This window comes from Meleagris gallopavo, chromosome 6, assembly GCF_905368555.1.
Source record: "Meleagris gallopavo chromosome 6, MGAL_WU_HG_1.1, whole genome shotgun sequence".
Lineage (NCBI taxonomy): Eukaryota > Metazoa > Chordata > Aves > Galliformes > Phasianidae > Meleagris > Meleagris gallopavo.
Window position 1 is genome coordinate 22,599,659 of NC_139409.1, and position 21,423 is coordinate 22,621,081.

Here is a 21,423-nt window from a genome sequence, read left to right on the forward strand (position 1 = left end):
ACAATATGCACCACTCTGTCTCTTCTTCCCAGTACTGTCTGCTTGTTTTGGGGTGAGGTATGGGTTTCTGACTATGCAGAGGCATAGGGGTCTGATCTCCTGCCAGTACAGAAATACTATTAAGACAGCGATCCCTATCTGCCCCCATAAAAATCAAGAATAGCTCTTTGAATGTCTCTTCTCTATTTCACATCTGCTGCAGTATGACCTTCAAATTACTTGTCAAAAGCAACATATGGCTTGCAAGCAAGATTCAGAACATGGCTAAATCCAAACATTTTAGTCTATTGTTCTGCTATGGCTTCAAGTACACCATGAGCTGCAACAGCTTTCTCCTAATTAGTTTAACTGCAGAATTGCATCTTTGATGAAGGGAAGGACTTTTTAAATGAGTGAAACTTCTGTTGATAACTGAGGGAGGATTTATGTGCAGAGCAAATTGTGACCACATACTACCATGGCAGGCAAAGAAAAGCATCTCGGAAATCCTCCCCGCTCCTTGGAACGGCCACTGGCTCACTGCTGAACAATGTGGCAATGCCTGACGTGCTGCCTGGTTGCTCAGCCCTACTGCTACATTTGCTTGAGTGTTAGTCCAGTCATGTGCTCCCTTTCTTCTAGTGTCATCAAAGCATTTCACGTAGCAATCACTATCACACTGATGTTCCAACAGCAAAAACCCAGCATCAGTAATAAACCAAGGGCACCTCAAGAGAATCCAGAACAGCATACTGCATCAAACCAATATCCAATTTTGTAGAATTAAGAGGGATTCAATCAGCAAATAGCAACATTTCACTTCCAGTCCTTTAATTCTGCAATTTTACAATGACTGGATTATAAATTCTCATCTACCAAAAGCTGAATCTCCAACCCTTACCACAATTTAGAATCTCTTCACTTTCTCAATTCCCTTTGACTTCCTGAATAAAGATGATTTCTGGCTCTCCATCTGTTGAAAACAATGGAGGACCCCCCAGCTTCCTCCTGACTTCAAAGGAGGACACATCCCTTAGGGCCACAATGGCCATAATGGACCATTGCTGCCTTGAGACTTTGAGCCATAAAAGAAAAGTAGGTTGAGATGTCTTCTTAGAAAGTCCTTCTCAGGCATCTTTTGCGACATTTTAATCCAGTGTCATTGCTTTGAGAGACCGAAATTATTACACCAGGCAGGCTGCTTTCATGCATTATTCTACAGTGTTGCTTGACTGCTTTCCAAACTGGAACAACTGAAAAAATGTGAAGCACTCCAATGATTTTAAATCACCGCTCAGGACAGGGCGATTTAAAATTATTGGAGTGCTTCACATTTTTATGAGCTATCAGCTGCAAGCAACAGAGGTCTCAGGCTACAGCACTGCGGAAAAACAACTATACATCATTAGTATGAAAACGTTTGAATTTGAATCTGGAAATAGCATGGATTTGGAGATGAAAGTCCACCATCAATAAAATGTGTGGCTGTACACTGATAGTAATACGATTCAGGTTAAAGAAGTAACTGTACAGATACAACATTAAATTTCAAAACACTACATGCTGAGAAGTGTCTTCATTTAAATCAGGACTCCTCCAGCTCCTTGGTCAGATCGTGCATTACTACATTCACCACCACATCAGGGGAGATGTGGCTCTGTCTTTACATGGAGCAGCAACACAGGAAAGAAATGACAACACCTACAACAGAGGGAACCACAACATTCAGAGAACATCCTCCATTAAGGCATACTTCCTTCTGAGCTGCCACTTGTGCAGGGCACCTGCACTCTTTCCCACTGCCCTTCCATGCAGCTGTCCAACCCCTGATAGTAGGACAACAGAGAAGAACTTACAAGATGTAACCCACGATAATTAAGCAGCTCAGCCATTTTGTTTCTCCTTTATTTACAGTGACAACTCTAAATTATAATTTGGCTTCAGAACCAAATGCCTTGGAAAATGCTGCACAAAGATCCTTAGCTGTAAACTGCCATCATTTCACTGAAGCTAATGGATTTACACCTCTCTGTATCAGCTGGGGATCAGATCAATTTTTTGTGGGTTCTTAACTCTTCACTAAGCCTTGCTTTTTTCTTTACTGTTGGGAAAAAGTATAAACAGCTCTTTCTTTAGTATCTTTCTTTTTAATTTTTGTGGATTCTTTTTTAATGCACTTATAGGTAAAGGAGTAACTTCTAACTGAGATGTTGCTAAACAGGGCCCCACTCTGAAGGCTGTCAGTACGGGTGAATGTGTTTTCCTGGAATATCTTGTGCTGTTTGCAGAATTGCATGATTGTGTGACATCTGCTCCACATCTCATACGTGGTCGACTGAGAAGGTACAATTGTGGCAGATGGCTGATGATGACTCACCTCGCAGCAGTGAACACTGGTTTGCTTTCTGAGAAGTAACATCTTCATATTAATTTTGCAACAGCCCTGCAAAGATGGTTTGCTAGCAGGCAGTGTAAGTTGCATGGAGTGCACAGGGATGCAACAGCAACATTTTTTTCCATTATTATCTTGACTGGGATAATTTTTAAAATACAATTCATGGGCTACTATCAGATAAATCCAGAAATGGAAACTGAGTTCACTGCTGTACTGTCTACATGCTAGGCATCTAAGTAGCAAAATCTGTATGTCTGAATCAGACAGAGATCTAGGATTCCTGCGCAAAGGAAAAACAGAAAAACAACATTCAGAAAAGCCATTCCCTTGAGTGAGGAATCAGTAATATCAGAGAAAAAGACATACCTTAAATCCTGTTCATGGTCTGACTGCCCTGTTCCAGGCTATCAGGAATGCCATGACGGTTCTTAGTCAGCAGACCAGAGCAGAAGGTCATCCCCAGTAATTCTTGCATCCCACAAGAAATAACATACACTCCTGCTATACAAGAGATCTTTGATCTGTTCCCTTCTCTGATGAGCCAAATCCCTCTGAATTGCTAATGGCATTAATGTTTTAACATCACTGAAGGCATATGCATGACTAACAGCTGTGTCCTAAGGAAACTGATCTCATACCTTCAGTTTACAAAGAAACTACCCTAAAGTTTCCCAGGAAGGAAAGAGGGGAGGAAAGGGTGAGTAGAGAGGAGAAAAGGAAGATGTTGTCATTGCTGATTCTGATTCTTCCCATATGGAACAAATACTAATCAGGTGTGACACAGGAAGCAAGCAAGAGCAAGCAGGATTATAATCCAGGATTTAAAGACATTAATGGCTCACAGTTCTCTTTCAGAGGTGAGTGCCATGTCCACGAGCACTTGGAGTCATGCTGTCTATCTCTCTAGCCCAATGAAAACTCCCTTATAAAAAAAATGGAAGCACTTCAATAGAAAAGATTAAAATACCTCCTTTCAGAAAAACCTATAACTCAGTGGTCAGAACTACAGCCACATTCATGCTTCTGGAGACAGGGAGGGGAACCGAGCATGTTTGCCTTACATCCTCAGTACGCATTCCCACTACCAGGCAATGTCTCAAAACGAAACTGCTCCTCTTCCACCATGTTACGGGCACCAATGGACATGTTCCTAAAATACCTTCTGGGGTGGTTCCTGTTGAAGGGCTTCAGATACTAGAAAAACATCACTGAGCAGCATAAACACAAAATATTTAGACGTGCTTAAATTATCTGTGCAGTTGTCTTCTCTGTACTGCTACAGTTTGCTATCTGCTAAATACAAAGGGAATTCTCAAAATGGTACTGTTGTCATTTATCATCCTTGAGAGCAACTTAAAACCCTAGCACACTCTAAACTTGCAAAAGCTGAGTCTCTCTCCCTCAGATGGTGCATAATGATGGTAGTTAGTTCACACAGAAAGAACCTATGAGGCTAATACTTATCTCACTGCAATTTTATATCATTCACATTCCACCAGCAACTGTTGAGTTTACACCATGGTGCTAAAAAGATACATTAGAACTTTCTACCTGAGCTGCAGAACTTACTCAGTTAGTTTGGTACTGCTGACACAGAACTTTAACAGATGGCCTTACAATACTGGCAGTTGTTTTGTGCTGTGCTAGTAATGAGGGGAAACAGTCTACACAAATTGTCTGCAATTCTGGAAAATAAATGAAGTATGAATCCATATTAACCTCAAAAGCCAAACTATAAAAAGTCAGATTAGTAATCTAATGATGTATGTTTTCTGAGTCAAATGCTCAGTTGCTGCAAAATGGCAGTATTTCCCTTCCACAAGAGAAGTATGCTTTGCTACAGTATCCACCAAGAATATCCATACAGACATAGTCTTTAGAAAGATATTGAAATATATTAGGAATAAGCCCTCAGAACCTTCCTCACGTCATCGATGATCACGACCTACCAGCAAACACACCTTCACAAACTGGATGTTTTTAAGATACATGAACAGTGAAGCAATAAGGTCCAATTTAATTTAACTGGTTCTATTTATTATTTTTTTTTCAGTGCTAAGCAGAATTCAAGGACACAACAGCTACTGTGCAAATGTTAAAATCAACAAAGACCAAGTAAGCTCAAGTCATTCTATGATTCTATGACACAGCCTCTTTACACTTTTCTTCTCCCATGTGAAAAGAGGTGGATGTATCACAAGATGAATTTTACTTTCAATAACTTCTTCTGGTGAGACTCGCCCTGTACATAAAACAACATTATTCTCCCTCCTTGTTTCTGCATGGCTAAATTTTTCTCTTTTATTGTGCCAATTATCAGACATATCAACTGGGTTGAACTTGTAAACTGTGTAAGCAGAACAGCGCTTTTTAAAAGTAAAACCAATGATTTCCTTCACAAGTATAAGACTTCCATGAAATGTATATTCATGCATTCATATTATAATATACTTGTATAAATTTAGAACAGGGTTTTAGAAAATTGGAAGCCTTTCAGTGCAATGCTCACCTCTTCCAATTGCTTTACATGAAAGATAGCTCAAAAGATGTTTCAGATTTCAGAGGCTTGGTGGTTCAGTTCCCATGTATTTCAACTATTCAGTAAGACAGTATGCCTGCTATCTTTTACATTGTTACAATGTTAGATACGTTGATATAAAGATCTCTTCAGTATTATCAAAGCTCTAGAAGATCATGGAACCCTTAAAACATTAACATAAAAGAGTCCTTTCATTGCCAGAGGTACATTTCAGTCTTCTGCAGGGACTGAATCAAGGCTGTACTCATTTTTGTTAAGTTTTATTTTATCCACTAGGGTTGCTTAAAAATACTGTTTTTGGAACTGGATGGTGTTGTATGTTTGTGACTTTGATACAAGTAAAAAGATCTTTATCTGTGTAATGTTCTTTTGTACTCAAAGACCTCTGAGTTTGAAGCTATTAACAAAAAACACTACTACTACTAAATTTCAAATAGGTCTTATGTTTTCTTTTCTATTTTCCTCCCTCTGGTCCTTTGCCAGACTAAGAAGACACAACATACCTCCAGAAAGTACTTATACAAATGCCAGGCAATCATTCTCTGAAAGCACGCATTATTTTTCATCACAAAAAAAAGTAACGTTAGATATTTAGTCAAAATGTAGGAACATTAGCCCTTCTGCTTCTTTTCCCAAGCTTAAACATTCTGTCATATATTTCAAGCTATGATCCTTGATGTAGCTCTTCACAATGAAATTCTCAGGAGAAGAGTTGGAATACATGTTTTAGTACCAAGCACATCGTATCTTGGGAAGAGGTCTTCCCTTGGAGATGCAGAATATGAGATGATGTGACGGGAAAACTTAATGCCCATCCTCCGAGTTACTGGGAGCCCTTCCAGTCTCTACAACACCTGGTTGTACTACCCCCTTCCTTGAGCCTCCGTTCACTGCAGAGACTGAATTCAAGCCCCACAGATCTATGGTGAACATCATCTGCTCTTGTGAGATACAGACAGGTATAGACACCTACATATGTCAGAAGGCGTCTATATGGTGTCTACATATGTCAGAAGGACGTGACATGAAATGAAAGGAATTTCTTGGGGAAACCAAAAGTAAAGAGAAAGTGTACCTGCATAGGACTTACATTATACAAGCCAACAATTGTCAGTGCTCTTCCTAGGGAAAATTCAAGCACTCTTGGACTAAACAGTAATGGAATGATCTGCCCACAGCTGTGAGCAAAGGTCATTCTCTGTGGTTTGGAACAAATTTGGTAGGCCTGCACTAAAACAAGAAATAGTCACAGGAATTCAAAATTACAAAATTTCCACAAAGAAAATACGTTGGTTAGTGAATATGGATCATTGCTCTGCAGCTTATATCCCAAGCTGGGCTTTTCTCAATTTTGATATGACTAAATGTGGTCAAAATGCAGTTTGCTTGAGTAAGGTCTTTGTGATTTATCTGTGTTCTCTTTACCTAATGTTTTCTGAAAGGTACCCAACATTTTTCTTCTTAAATACCTTTATAGTTTCAGTAGGCACTCCAGGCTCTGGAACTTTATCCAAGTAAGTCGTCAAGTCTTGATCCACATGTTCAAACACCAATGTTAACTTGGTCTCTCTGTCTGTTCGTGACACAGTGCACACATCAAACAATCTGAGAGGAGGGAAAGAAAAGAGGAGGTAAGTATACAGGAACCAGCACAGACACACCTTGCAGCTCACACGTCTATTTAAATTTCCTATGGCACAGAGAACTAAAAAAAAGAGCTTTCCAAAGGTAGTGCAAACTTCAATCTCTCGATTCATCAGATAACTACTGATACATTGATAATATGACCTCTTTCATGTAGGGATTATAATATGGGATTCAGTAAGAAGAATTCATCGGCTTATCAAACTAAAATAATTTTATGAAAAGAAAGTGTTTTCTTGACAGAGCAACCAAAGTTAATACAGAACTTGATCTGACATTTATTCATGATCTATGCTTCATCAACTGCACTCCTCAAAAAAAAAATATAAGTAACATTTCCAAGAAAAAAAAGATAGAGGTTGCCTGCACACACTTTAGTTTCTTCCCACATAACTCTCATGTTATTATGTGCCTTTAAATTTCCTTTGGTAGAAATTGAATATTTTTGCTGATTACTCCTGCAAATTTCCAGAAGCAAGGAATACATTCAGAGTCATGATACAGCTTGGAAAAAAGCCTTATGCACAAGATGCCACTGCTAAAAAAGCTTTCTTTCATCACTTTCTACCACTCTTTTACTGGAATTTCTTTATCATTTTACCATGTTGCACAACATTAAATTCAAGCTCATTTTCAAAGCTGTTCATAATTTTGCATTCCTATCTCATTACTCTATTTTCTATTCTTTTTTTTTTTAATTAGGATTTTTCTCACCTTCTTCACTTCATTTACTGTGGCAGCTTTTTATCTTCTACACAGAATTCCGCCCATCCTTCAGTACTTCACACCTATTGTTGTACCACTGACCATCAAATTCACCATCCTCCCTTAAATCTCACTTCTAAAAAAAGTCCTAACAGGAAATCATCCTACAGATGGAAGAAAGCTGTTCCCTGCTCACATACTTTACTAATGTGTGCATTCACTTAGTTGAAAAATTGTACAGACCAGTCTGCCTCTCTCTAAAGTAAGGCACAAAATCAACTGCTACGTTTATTAGATGACAGTAGAGCTAAGAATATATATTAATACCATTATCATGAAAGATATCTACACTGTTAAACTGAAGAACCTATCGTTGATATCGAATCAAAAGCAGTACTACTTATTTCGGTCAGCGTCACTGAAGTCACATTCTTTCATTACATGTGTCTTTTATCCTCTTACACAGAATAACTGCTCGTTTACTTTTTGGATTTTTGCGGGATTTCTGATAATGTTTTCAAGCAATATTTTTGTCTTTTTCCTAGGAAAAAGTACTTTATATGCAGGATCTGTAGACAGCAGATGACATGCAAAGCCCTGGAGGTCACTTTCAAAATGTGTCACCTGAGAACAGAAGAGGCAAGTACCTTGTACAGAGTTTTTACTTCTTATCTTAAATGTGAAAATACTTCACAAAGGAAGGGAAGATAAGAATTGGCAAAACTATCAGTGAAGACTGCCATCAGTTTAAAAGAGCATTATGCTTCATTTGAGATGGTATAGATTTAACATGTTATGGCTCTGGTCCCACTTTAATAGCATTTCCTAAATAATTTTTGGTCAGACACTTGAAAATTGTTTATTAGACATCATGTTTTGAAAATGGATGCACGTACATTCCTTTTAGCCTGAAAGAGCCTTTCAGTGAGTAATAATTTGGGAACTGGAGTTACAGAATATGGAGAAACCATCGCCCTACCTCTTTCAAGAAAATGTAATCTGTGCTTAATCTGTAATCATCACATAAATGAATATTTATTGAGTGATTATGGGAGCCTAATGACCGTTAATAGCACATTTCTCATACAGATATACAGTATTCTCTTTGTGAATCTCTTAATGCAGTATATATGGAGATGCCTGTACACAGTGAATCAGTTTTGTGGAAAGTCACAAACCTTCCTGAAAAGTTAAATTTGGTGTTATTTGGCTGGAGGTTAATAATCTGTAATACATTTATATAAATCAATGTGGAATGTAGTCAGACTGCCTATAACCCCAACACATGCAAATAGAGAGGAGCCAGACAGGTCTGAACATCTGAACATAAACACTGGAAAATATTTCCAACTGTATGATTTCTTTGTGTTGACGTACATTTACCTAAAAATGTTCTAAAACACCTCTTTCGCCTGGTATTTAATACACTGGCAAAATCATCCTTTCAACCACAGCAGAATTATAATTTGCTAAAAAAAAAAGGAAAAAAGATTTCACTGTATACAATATAGAAGCAACAGGAAACTTCCAACTCACAACTCAGAAGGAAATGCTGATTCTCTGTTTAGTTCTTCTGGGTGGAGCTTATTTTAATGCTGGCATTTTCTGACATAGCAGAATTAGGAACTCTAAGGAGTGCAATTCTAGTCTTCTATTATTGAGCCATAATGTATTCCTGAGTAATAGTATCTTTCCCTTTTATAAAGCCATTATGTGAAACTCTAAATGGTCTACTGCTAATAAACCTCCATATCATACATGGGACTGGTTGGAAGTGCATTGTGTTTACTTGCAGAAAACAAGTGTTGCCTTAAAAAGACAATAATTTAAAGCATAACTTACATGAATCTGCAATATTACAAAAAGACATCTGGCACTGCCTGCGCTAATAATTTTGAAAATATGTAGGTCACTCCAAAAGTAAGGCTTCCTATTTATTTCCAAGGAAATAAAGAGCAAATTTTCAGCTACAAAATACTATTTTTCAACAGTCACCACCATCAGCTACGCACTTTTGCTAGCAGTGAACGAGAGCTGCATGCTGCATAAACTCCATAAACATTAGCTAAGCATCGATGAAGATCAATGGGTGCAATTTTTCCCGCACAGAGGAATTCAATTTCACACCTTCACTTCATACACACTTCCATGTCAGACACCACTCCTCCATGTCTGCTGCCCTCTGTCACATGGCAATAGCATGTTACGGAATATTGGGAAGGTTTAACCTCTATTTCATAGCACCAACATCCACCTTTGATGTCATGGGCCAATGTAATAAAACAGAAGGCATTACTTTTGGAGCAGCCCAAAGAAGATTGAGCAAGGCAGCATCTTCACTGGATAGTGTCCGTAGGGATCAAACTACTTTTTATAAATTATTTTATATCCACTATAGAAAACAATACACAGGGTTGCCTTCTTTAGTTAGGCATACTTCTGTTGTGTGCACTGGTTATCTTTCATGCCATTTCCTCATGATTTTCTCTACATGATGAGCCAGCTCTGTGTGTCATTGTCTCTCTGGAACAGGCAAGAGAAAAAGACCTTCTATTTAAAGAGTTAGGATGTGGCCACCGTCCTAAGTGAAGTAAATGTACTTCAATTAATACAGGATTTCCACACGGAATTCTCCGTAAAAACAAGCCCTGCCCTTCTATTGTACTTACAAATGAAACGATTGAATTATTTGATTGAAGTAAGATCCGCTATGGGAAATCCTGCAAGTATTTAACAAGATGTTTGGCTGGAAGTCATGTATCGCCTGATGCGTTGAGCTGAACTAACACACTGTTCAACAGACATTTAATGAGTACCTATGTTTTAATGCATTTTTTCAGGTTAACAGTACTAAAGTAAAAAAGCTTATCAGCTACAAATCTGTATCTGTTTTACAAAACTATCTTCCTTTTTCTGAATGTAATAAACTAGATAATGCATCCTGAAGTCCCTGTCATTTCTTACAAGTAATCTGATAAATGCAATCCCATTTCATCTTTATTTTATATCACAACATCTGAATGCTAAATGCTTTCAGCAGAAAAAAGGCAGTTTGCCAATTCCCTTGAAAACACGGCATATATTCTGACTGGTACTAATTTGCTAACAGCTTCTAGAAGGTCTTTCAGTGTTATTAGATTTGCTTTTGAGATGCTCTGAGAACTGTTATAAAGTTACCCTTTTCAAAAGGAATAAACATTTTTTTTTCTGTGCAAACTGAGGCAGCAGAGATGGAGATCAAAACCATCAGGCTACCAGGCTTGCCACCTGCAGAGAATACCAAACAAGAGGTCTGACTGAAGACCTGAAAAACTGCAGGACATTAGCTCCCTTGGTTACTCTCAAACAGATGAGTAAGTACAACTGGAAAATTAACCAGAGCATAAAGGGAATACTCGCTGCCAAAGCATCCAAAAGCTTATTGTTATTTTTATTGCAGTAGGGCTAATCCAACATGAACAAAGATCCTGTTACTTTGCTGGTCACTCACAGCACAGAACAAAAAGAAAATCTCTGCCCTCAGAAGTGTTTCAGTAATAGGGATTTACCATAATTTTCTTAGGAACAGTCTCTTCCCAGGAAGAATTGCTTCCTAGATTGTGTGTGACAAAAAAAAAAAAAAAAGAAAAAGAGAACTGGAGACACTGAGAAGGAGAAATGTTTAAGATGCTTCCAGGTTTCAGAAATGTGGACAAAGACTTAGATAGGAAAGAGTTCGGTGGTCTCAGCATAACTCTGAAAGGTATTTACTATGAGACAGAAAACCATCATGAAACATAAGTACGACAGTGTTCATGCAAACATGACAAAATCGAGATACCAAAACTACTACAGGTCATGATTGAGGTTTATTGACAAATATGTTTGGGGCAGCCTGAATAGCTTCTGCTTTCACTACCCATGGCTCCGGTTAATCCTGCCAGTACATAATTTTCAAATGCACAAGAATTTCAGCATCTCATACCTAAAAACACCGAAGAATGACAGTCAGGCATCAGGCATCTCTTGGGTCCAAATTTCAGCAGCAGCCTTAGACTCTTCCGTTCTCTGGAAGCCACTAGTCTGTAAGATCTGACTCCTCACCACTTGAAAGCCCTTCATTCAGCCCAACCTTTTAAACGAAGTACTCCTTGTAAATGGCAGCTCTCCCCACACTTTTAATTTTAGTTACCTTCTCCTTCTTTGCTTTTGAAGAAGAAAAACAGTCTGCTAATGGAAAGCAGTCTCCTCTTGGGATCACATATACCAAACATTTTAACAACAGGGACGTATTTCAGATGAGAAACACAATAGTTGGGCAAGTGAACTGGAACATGTGCGTGACGAGAACCACGTCCCACGTAGCAAAACAGGAAATACAGCTTCACACTCAAAAACGTATGACAGAGCTCTTTCCCTTTGTTCAGGAGATGCTGCTTTGTCTCATCCTCATCAGCAGTCACCTGCTCCACCATGCTTTTGTGAGTTGGCATTTCAGACATCGGATATAGGTTCTTTTTGCTCTGAGGAGTTTTAGTGAAATAATTCTAGATGTCAAAAGAGGACATGCAGATGAATGAGCCTCTAAGATCAAAGTATCTCATCTTTTAAGTGCTTTTGTTTCTGGTTGGTTTTTATTTGTTTTTTTTGGTGATAACATCTGTAAAACACTCATTAATGCAAGACCTAAGTTCCCGTTTCAAAAGTGTGTGTCTTAAGAAGCCTCTCAATGCACTTGTCATGCCAGCTGCACCGGCACTGTGTACATTGCTATGCAGGACACACCTCTATGGCAGACTGCATGATGATGCAGGGGCACTTGGACTACCCTTGACTGACCACCTTGGTGCTGAAATAGGCAATGTGACAGCACAGCATTGCATGTAGCACAGCACTGTAGTCCACCTGGAGCTCCTGACAGCAGCAGGCAGACGTCTCAAGTCAAACTCAATTCATTAAAATAACCCTGGTTATCTCAGCACCACCAATGGCAACTTTTAGTCTCAAATTCTTATTCTCTGCATTTTTACTGGGTTCTTGGAGTTTATGAGACATTTTCCCGGCCCTGTTGTCCTCCCAAAAAATAGTAATAGGGTCTCTTGTCCTCAGAAGAAACTCTTTCAAGCACATTACAGAAAAGGACAGAACATAACATCAGATAAAATAAATGACTTTTATCTATCTCAGACAGGCAGATGCCATGCAGATAGATGTCACCCATTCACTATCTGCTGGGCACAGCGCAGAACAGCCACGCAGAAGGAGCAGTGTGATGCAGCCCAACGCCCTCGCCTTGAGATCCACCCCAGCTGAGGCCAGCCAGCATTCCTGCTTAGAGCCCACTCGGCAGCGAGCTTCAAGGGAAGGAAGGGGGATATTAGGATGACAAGGCAATCGTTCATCTGCAAGCTGAGCTTTGCGCTGTAATTTTTTCCAGTCTTTCCCTTTTTGACTTGGAAAAATTATTTAAAATGCTTAGCTCTATAAAAGATGTTTTTGTTCTTTAAGTGTGTGTGAGGAGGAGAGACAGCAAAAGTGACAGAAAGGAATAGATGCTCTTGAAGGCGAAGTAAATAGCACCGGCTGAAGCCTGGTGGTGTGGGCTGCCTGGGCAGGCATTCAGGGCCTGGTGCTGCGGGGACCCGGCCTGCAGCATCCTGCGCTCCACGCTGGGCCTCCTCAAGCTGCAGTGAGCACTGGTGCCAGCCGGAACAGTTCTGTGATGCAGACAAATGTCTGCTCCCATGAAACCATCAAAAAATCATTTTCGTATTCAACAGAAGCCAAGGTTTGTGCCCAAAAGATGAAAAGGCCAAGCGCATTTACTCACCGCGCCCCCCAAGTCACTAATGGATTCAGTTGCTGAGAGAATTACTTCAAGAAAAAATAAGATGTTCTCTGCACTTCTCTTTGTTTATAGCATAATGCTGTCTTTTTCAGTCCTAACACTGCCATTTCTTGTTCACTGTCTTTGTGAAGGGTGATCATTAAGAGGGAGGAACAGAAAAGAATCTGATGCAGGTCAATAATGACTGCAGCACTTCAGCTTTCAGGACTCACCCTACTGCTCACCAGTTTTTCAGAGTACTTGCTCCACACGCTAACAGCCAGAGGCAGACAGCTCATGTCAGAAGAACCTGGCCTGCTGCAAGACAGTCACTGGCAGATTCTGCACAATCAGCAGCTGCCATATGACCTATTCGTGGTGCTCTCCTGCGACCCTGGAGCACAAAAATGTACATTTAGCACTGTGACATGGAGTGCTTCCTGGAAGCTCCTGGAAGCTTCCAGTTCAGAACTCAAATTAAAGATCCTTGGATTCGTGGGTAGTGCATGTGCAACCCCTCTTAAATGTTTCAGATTTTCTGCAGAGCACCTTCCCCAGGAGAGTTGCATTCCTTTTTGCATTCTCTAAATTGCTCAACACATAAATAAAACTGCTGCCTGAATACTGAATTTGTTTAATTCAAATGCAAGGAGCACAGCAGTTACCCTAGGCTCCCAGCTATACCTTATGCAAGATGGGATACAGGAAAATGCAGTCTCTGTTTATGGGTAGATGACAAGTGAATTGCTTGTTACAAATTCCTCCTTTCAGAAGTTGAGCTATGCCAAACCTAAAATGTAAATCTAAGTTGATATTCTCTTTCCTAGACTTTAATCAAATCAGTGACTCATCTTCCAAAGACTATAGCTGTATAAGTTATTACTTATTCTTCAGTAGTTTAATCATCCAATCTGTCTACACTTGAGACAGTTAACTCAATGGTGATGCCAACATATCTAAAATAACACAGGAAACAATAACCCTCCACCTGATACAAAAAGGAGTCAAAACATGAAATTAGATGTCCTGCTAGATTTTCTGTACTATCTCGTAGAGTAATGTCACAGCAGTTCCTGATGCATTGTATTCAATATTTTTTAAAGTGGTAAGTAAATGTAGTGAAAATTTGATTCTGAGCTCTTGCTTTTCAGAGATGCCCAGGCAAACCTGAATGACAAAAAGCAGGTACTGTGCACGATGACGGAAGAAGAGTGCTTTTTTAATACTTAAACCTTGTAAGGAAATACATTTCTACAGTGCTTCGTAGGAAGAGTTGGGACTGAATGGTCTCTATTTTTCAAGGCAGGATCAAAAGCTGACTTTTAGAAAACCAAAAGGCTCATGTTTCAAAAGTACTGTGAAATTCACTGTGAAAACAAGAGTAGTTAAACAGAAGGAAAAAAAAAAAGAAAAAAGAGTCAATTGGCTAAAGTTGACAAAATTGATACACTCAAAGTAAATAGACAAAGATTAGTAATGACAGCTCCTGATAGAAAAATCAAATTCATTCTTTTTAATTCTTTGAATCATATCATTCTAATGTATTCAAGGAATTATTAAGGTAGTGTAGTGTAATGTCCTCAATGTAACATGCTGCATATCCATGTATTAAAAAGAAAATAATTAGTAAATACAGGAGTAAAACGGAAATATTTAATGGTTACTGCCTTGCCCAGTATTTATATCTGGGGTTGATTATTATGTATCCTTTCTTAAATACAATGTTCTTGGATCTCAAGATAATATTATATCAAAGAGAAATCTTTTTTAGGAGAATGAAGCAAGCACAACTCTGGGAAATGAGGTGCAAATTTTTTTACAGAGCCTGTCTGTTCATTGGTACGACACCATGGTCAACAAGTCTGAAGCAGTGTTTTCTGAAATATTTTTAGACTGGTCAGAACAAAAACACTATTTTGGAATTAGGACAATAATGTGCAGAGGAAAAGGAAGAGTACTTATCATATATCTGTGTCCTGTAAGATTCACCTGCCCTGAACTATTGAAGAACTTAGGCAGTGCTTAACATCCAGCATGCAATCAGTCTATGGTACACATAAGTACCTGGTTCATGGTACCTGTTGCAGGGAACCTGCTTTAGCAAGGGGTTGAACTCAACGACCTCCAGAGGTCCCTTCCAACCCCTACGATTCTGATTCTATGATAAGGAAGCACATATTGTCTAAAGCTCAGTCTCCCGTATATGCTTGGAATTTTTCAGAACTAAAAACAGAGAAGGGAAAAAAAAAAAGAAAAAGAGTTAGTTGTCCATGCATATGGAACAAAAGACAAAAAGTCAAGAAATGTCATCTTTCTCTTCTTTACATGCAGCCAGTCACTACCCGAACAGGAGCAATATAAATCCCTGTATGCCATTTAAACATTCACCTACTGTGATGGCCGCTATTTGTGGCTCCTGGTATTGCTTTTCCTATTCACACAGTGGCAATTCTGCAGGCTGCAGTACTGCATGTAAGCCACTTTCTTTTACCTCAGTGTCCTTATCTGTCTGTACCAATGTCTCCTTCCTAACTCTTTACCAGCTGTATTACTTAAGGCAATTTCTGCACATTGCTATACTTTGAAAATGACTTCCATGATTTACTGCATACAGTTCTTCACAATATTTGTTTTTCCTTAACTTTTGAAATGAGCACAACTGTGAACCACCACTTTCTCAGACTTTACTTGAAGGACTAGAAAACACAAATGGATAACAAAAGCACTTATCTGACAAATGGAAACCACCAATTTATCACCAGTTACTTAAACTGCTTAAAAACAAAATTTAACATGTCTAAATCTGTTGAAAGAATCTGCTTATAGATTCCCTAGAACTAATTGTGCTGCACTGCTCAAAATTTCCTGAAAACAGATCAGATATATCCACTCATTTGCAACACGAGCATGGTGGGTAAGGTGGCACACATAGTTGCCACATATGGCTATAGATAAGGTGAATATTCAAAAGGTGTTTCAATTTCAAAACACGTTTGTCCTGCATTAGGTTAAAAGACACTAAACTAGAGAGACAGTTTGTGCTGCATTTTGGCTATACTTGTTTGGAGTAGTGACTGTGATCATGTTTCGACACCAGAGCTGTTCCAAAGAAGTCAGTGTACCGCAGTACTCAATGCACTAGCCTCAGCTAAAGAGAAAGGGAATTCCTCCACTTACTTCAGCAAGACCTGAGAAGGAGCACAGTGAACACAAGTGACCTCCACTGGCACTGCCTCATTTCCCGTCACCACCAACGTGCCAGGAACCACCTCACCACCTGCCTGAAAGTAAGCAGCATTGTTTGCTATTTCCAGAAGTCAAAAGACAGTGGCATTTGCTCACACAGGTAAGAAAAATGAACAGGATTTTGTCTAATATTTTGAGAGGCACCCAGCTACAAGGCATGCAGGCACCTAACTCAACTGAAGGTAGCTGTATTGGCTGTTGGCTATCCATCTTCAGACGGTTCCAGGTGGCTCAAGTGTCATCCATCTCCATAAGAAGCCCAGCTGAGCCCATGGATCTCTCTCGTGACCTCACCTGGAAGATGTACAGCACATGTAATGGGGTTCTTCAGGGATCTGGTGGCCAGCCTGAATGTAACACATTGATCTCTGTATATTCCAGTGAAATAAGTGCATTGGTGGAACAACTTGGGAGAGAAGGGCTAAGGTCTCTCCCTGCTTGCCACAGAAGACACCTATATGACTAATTCAAACCAGACACCTGAATTCAACTGAATTTAGGAAGCGTGACTCTTTCACAGGAAGAATATAATTGAGTGACTTTTGTTGTTAGGATTCCAGGTTACATTCAATTGATGATACAGATATTTAAAAACATTTATTCTCAAGAGGAACTTAATAGAAAGTACGATAGATGTTTGCAGTGCTATTTTTCAACATCTTTAACCTACTCAAGCCCCACAGACCAGGATCAGTCCTAAAAAGCTCAGCATGCAAGAGCCTTTACCTAAGCCTCATGAAGTTAGTAGATGTATTTAACTTGTTTGGCATGAGTTCAGAATTTCCTTTAATTTGAAAGGGAGTTTCACCTGTGAAAAAACTCACAGGGTTGAGTTTAATATTCATGTTGTACAGAAAAGAAACAAATGGGACCAATAAATCCTCAATAGAAATTTTACAAGATTTTTCTGGCTTAATAAATTTAGCCAGGAGGCAATTGCTCTTAAACACTGGCTACATAAAAAGGGATCCCCGTTTCCATTAGCATGCAAATTCCTTACACATTTCATCAGCATTTAAGACACTGCATCTTACTAGCTTTTTAAAAAGTGGGCTTCATGGATACTCTGCTCCTCAGAGAGGTTTGCATCCCGCTCTGCTCACACACAGGCATTCACATGTGGCCATACAGGCTCCTTGGTTGTCATGCCATTCCCTCTAACAAGCTGTCTTATTTTAAAATTAATTCCTAGCATGTGCAAAGAAAACTACAGTGTCAATTGCTGTAAGATTCCCAGGTGCTTTCACCCTTCAGTTCACCAGGTAGTTGTCTAATAAACATGTTTCCTTTTGCATCCAGTTTACGTGATCCTATGAGCCAGTCATTTAAGGATTAATGCACGCTGAGCAAAGTATTCTACAGATCGTGCAGCTTTTAAAGTATTTCCTTTAAGCTCTTGCACACATATGTAAAAGAAAACAAATTAAAGATTATTTGCAGAGTTTGGCAATAAAAATGAGGTGTTAGTAGCATTTTGAGCTGGCAATAAATTTTATTTGACTGTTTTATTACTTTGAGGCAAAAGCAGCTATTTCTTTTGGGGTGTCTTTTAGCAGCATGAGATTAGGGTTTACAGTTAAATGCATGGAGAGTTTTGAAATAAATTCAGTGTTTTGTAAATGACGGCGTACATCAGATGTAAATACACGACAAAACTGTATTTTGGATGCTTTGCAACAACGTGACTTTCACATTTCTGAAAGGAATGAGCAAGCTATAATAAATCTTGCAAAACAAGGTCTGGTTCCCAGAGCACTAAAACATTTCTACATTTAGGCAGATGAAAACAAGGTACGTCCACTCAACTTCTGCGAGCAAACGAGCCTGCTCGGCACTGGCCCCCAGCCCGTGTCAGCTGGGCTGAGCGTAATGGCCGGGGCTCAGCAGCGCTAACATGGCCCCGCAGCTCCCCGCTGGCTTGGTGCACAGGCACAGCCAGTAGGCATCTGCGGGAAGGAGGCAGGGCTGCCTCACATCTGCTCGTCAACGCTGCGTGGACTTGAATCTAGTGGACGCAGATTACTTACGGTCTTTATAAAACAAGCCAGAGCTGCCCAGCCTTCATTTATCCGTTCAGGTCTCTACTGCAGTCCCTACACGATTTGCCCTTTTCCACTTCAGAAAAATACTGGGGTGGATGAAAATTATTCTGATTCTTTCCAGTCCCTCTAAGAATTGTTTTATTCATGTAATTATTTTTACTCCAAGAATAAATCAAGAGACAGTAAGCTAAGCAGATAGTGAGACAAGGATGGCTGAGGGAGGAACTTCCTGCTCCTCAATGTTTTCCAAATCCATCCCCAAACCCCACCATCCAATTTAGCTCAGTTCTCAGAACCAGCACAGAAATTTGAAATATAGCTGATGGTATGGAGCCTTGCAACAGGTGACCAAACCAGTACCCTTACATGCCACACAGAGCCCCCAGCACAGTTTACAATAGCCTTTTCTGGTCTTGCTCAGCTTGCCTATTCCAAGCACAAGATATATCTACTTCAATCCCATCTCTATCTAACAGAAGCAACCACATAATTATCATTTCAGGACTTCATCCTTTATCTCTCTTTAATAGTCTTCTCCTGTCTCCCTCTTAGCTCTTATCTAACCTACAATTTATCTTTTATTTCAATAAGCAGTCAAGGAAAGGCCAAATTTTCATGCTCTGACATAGCTAGCCATAGAAGACATCAATTTTTGCGTATGGTTTTTTTTTCATGAGTTTTCATGCTTAGTGCACTACAGGTTTATAATTAAGCTGCCACTGGACTACAGTTTATATTAACTGCCATATCATGCAACTTCTGCGTGTGGGGGTGAACATTCAGCAGCGGTAGTGGTCTACAAACACTAACATCTTTTCACCCATATACAACTGAATAGCAAGAATTACAAGATAAGATTCTAAACTGAAGGAATCCAGAACAGATAAATTGAATAGATACAGGGAATACATCAAGGAAATGCACAATGTTAGACAGCAAGGATATGTCTGCATTCACTGTAAGGGGAAAGAAGACACTGTGCAAGCATCAAGATAAATGAACAAATACAGGACCCAATTTCCCAAATTACAAAGGAAGCTAGGTATTTTGGGCCATTGCATTTATGAATGGACTTACTGTCCAGCGTGCCACTTCTCAATGCTTCTCCACTAGCTCTCTGATCTCTAAACCATACAAATATAGGGTTGGAAAAAAACCATGAGACTTGTAGCACACATTAATAAGTGCCCATACTCACACCAAATATACACACATCCCAGGCTCCTGGGCGCTTCCCACCACCCCACTCCGAATGCAGAGTTATGGCTGCAGATCCCTTTCCTTGTGGCACATATTAGTTCAAGAGCCCCACCGTCACCTCAGGTCTCTGCAGCACTGAGATATTTGTGAAATAAAACTCCTCAGTTATTCCAGGAAGTTGACCCCGACCATTTTACACAGGATATTAAATAGACCCCAGCTGTCTCCACTTAGAAGTGACTTAGTTCGTATTTTTATAAAGGTCCATTCAGCTGCCTTCTGAGTTATCAGAATTGATAAGACTTTTTGGGAAGAAAATTCAAAATTTCTGGTTTACCTACTGCTCACGCAGGCATTTCTTGGGCTTAAAACATCACAGCTGGCATTTATGTGTCCTGGAATAAAAATCTTTTTCTGAATTATGAAAATATTTCACTGAGAAATAGCTGCCTCTTAAGACCATTTGGAAGAAATACACACAGGAGAGAGTTTTTGTTGCTAAATCCAAGAAGACACAGCAGCCTTCTTTTCCATGAATGCCTCTGTATAGCATAAGGCTATGACGTAGGCGCAGTGCATTCTCCATGCTCTCCCTCACCCAGAGGGGTGACACAGATTTAGATTTTCCAAAGCCCATCACAAGAGCACTTTTTTCGGCTTGTGAGAATGACAGTGATCAAAGTATTAGAAAAGCCACGATAATTGTGTCCATTCAGCAAATTGTAATCAACCCATTTCAAAAGCTCAACAGTCTTTTTAAGGAGAGCCTCCATAGCTGAAAAGATAACATTGCAATAGTTTTGTATAAAGGACATTTTCTGAGATGAATGAGGAATAGAATAAATAAAGCAATTTAAAGACAGTATTTTCATTCTTGAAAGATGAGCAATCAAAGTGGCCGTAAATTTACAAGATTCTAAAACATAACAAGAGGGTCAATATTGATACACATAATCCCACCACCAAAATATTCCCTAAAACCTTAAAAATATATTTGTGGTGTGCATAAGAAGAAAAAAGCCATCTGTTTCAAAAGTGAGCTCTGCTGCTTTTCAATACTGCCATCCCCTGCTCGGCTGCTTGCTGGAATGGGCTGTGCCCCAGTTAGGTTAAGCCATTACATGTTTACTCTTTGGATACTGCCTGGGCTCTTTGCCACTCACATCAGGCTTCATAATTTTTTGTTTTCACTTTCCAGAATACATTTCATAAAATCTACTATTTTATTATGCTTAGAAGTGAGACTGCACTTGAGTTCCAAGTTTCAATATTCGATGTAATGCAACTTTTTAAAAACAATTAGATCTTGCGATAATTCTTTGTCTGGCTTGCCCTCATCCCCTTTCCATTTTTCTCTTTTAACTCTGAAAAAGAAAACTATTCAGCCACTTTTAAGGCTCAGATTTAAAACTAACTGCAGTTCTACGTGTCTAAAAATCCTCATTCATGTAACAAACCAATAGTTCTGAGATTCCTGGCATAAATGCAGTAAAATTTTGAAATGTTCTTGCTTTTTCTTTTGCACATATACCCACATACATAATTACACATATCCAAACAGCTTAATAAAACAGTTTGCTTATAAGACAATTACATTATCTTAGCAGTTCAATAATAAAAAATCTGTTTTCAAGCCCTGTGATTCAAGCTATAGAAGAACTAGCTCTGACAAACACTTGATATAAAGCATTTTCACCCAGTAAAAAACGTAGCAGCACCATCTGTTAACACAGTAGGTTGATTTTAATTTTGCAGACTATTACCCAGCAGTGTAGGCTGGCATGCTTTGAGCTTATGGATAAAACAAATAAAAAAACAAACTTAAAATTCCAAAAGAATTATATCAAGAAATAAAGGTACAATATCA

At 39.2% G+C, this 21,423-nt stretch overlaps 1 protein-coding gene across 4 annotated transcripts in view; it reads right to left on the reverse strand.

The window, feature by feature from the left end:
- CDK6 (cyclin dependent kinase 6) overlaps positions 1-21,423 on the reverse strand; it is a 132,795-nt gene that overhangs the window by 96,830 nt on the left and 14,542 nt on the right. For all 4 annotated transcript variants that reach the window (XM_085227441.1, XM_085227439.1, XM_085227440.1 and 1 more), the window contains exon 3: positions 6,383-6,518. In XM_085227441.1, coding sequence (XP_085083567.1) covers positions 6,383-6,518 — 136 coding nt within the window. The remainder of the gene's footprint in view (positions 1-6,382; positions 6,519-21,423) is intronic.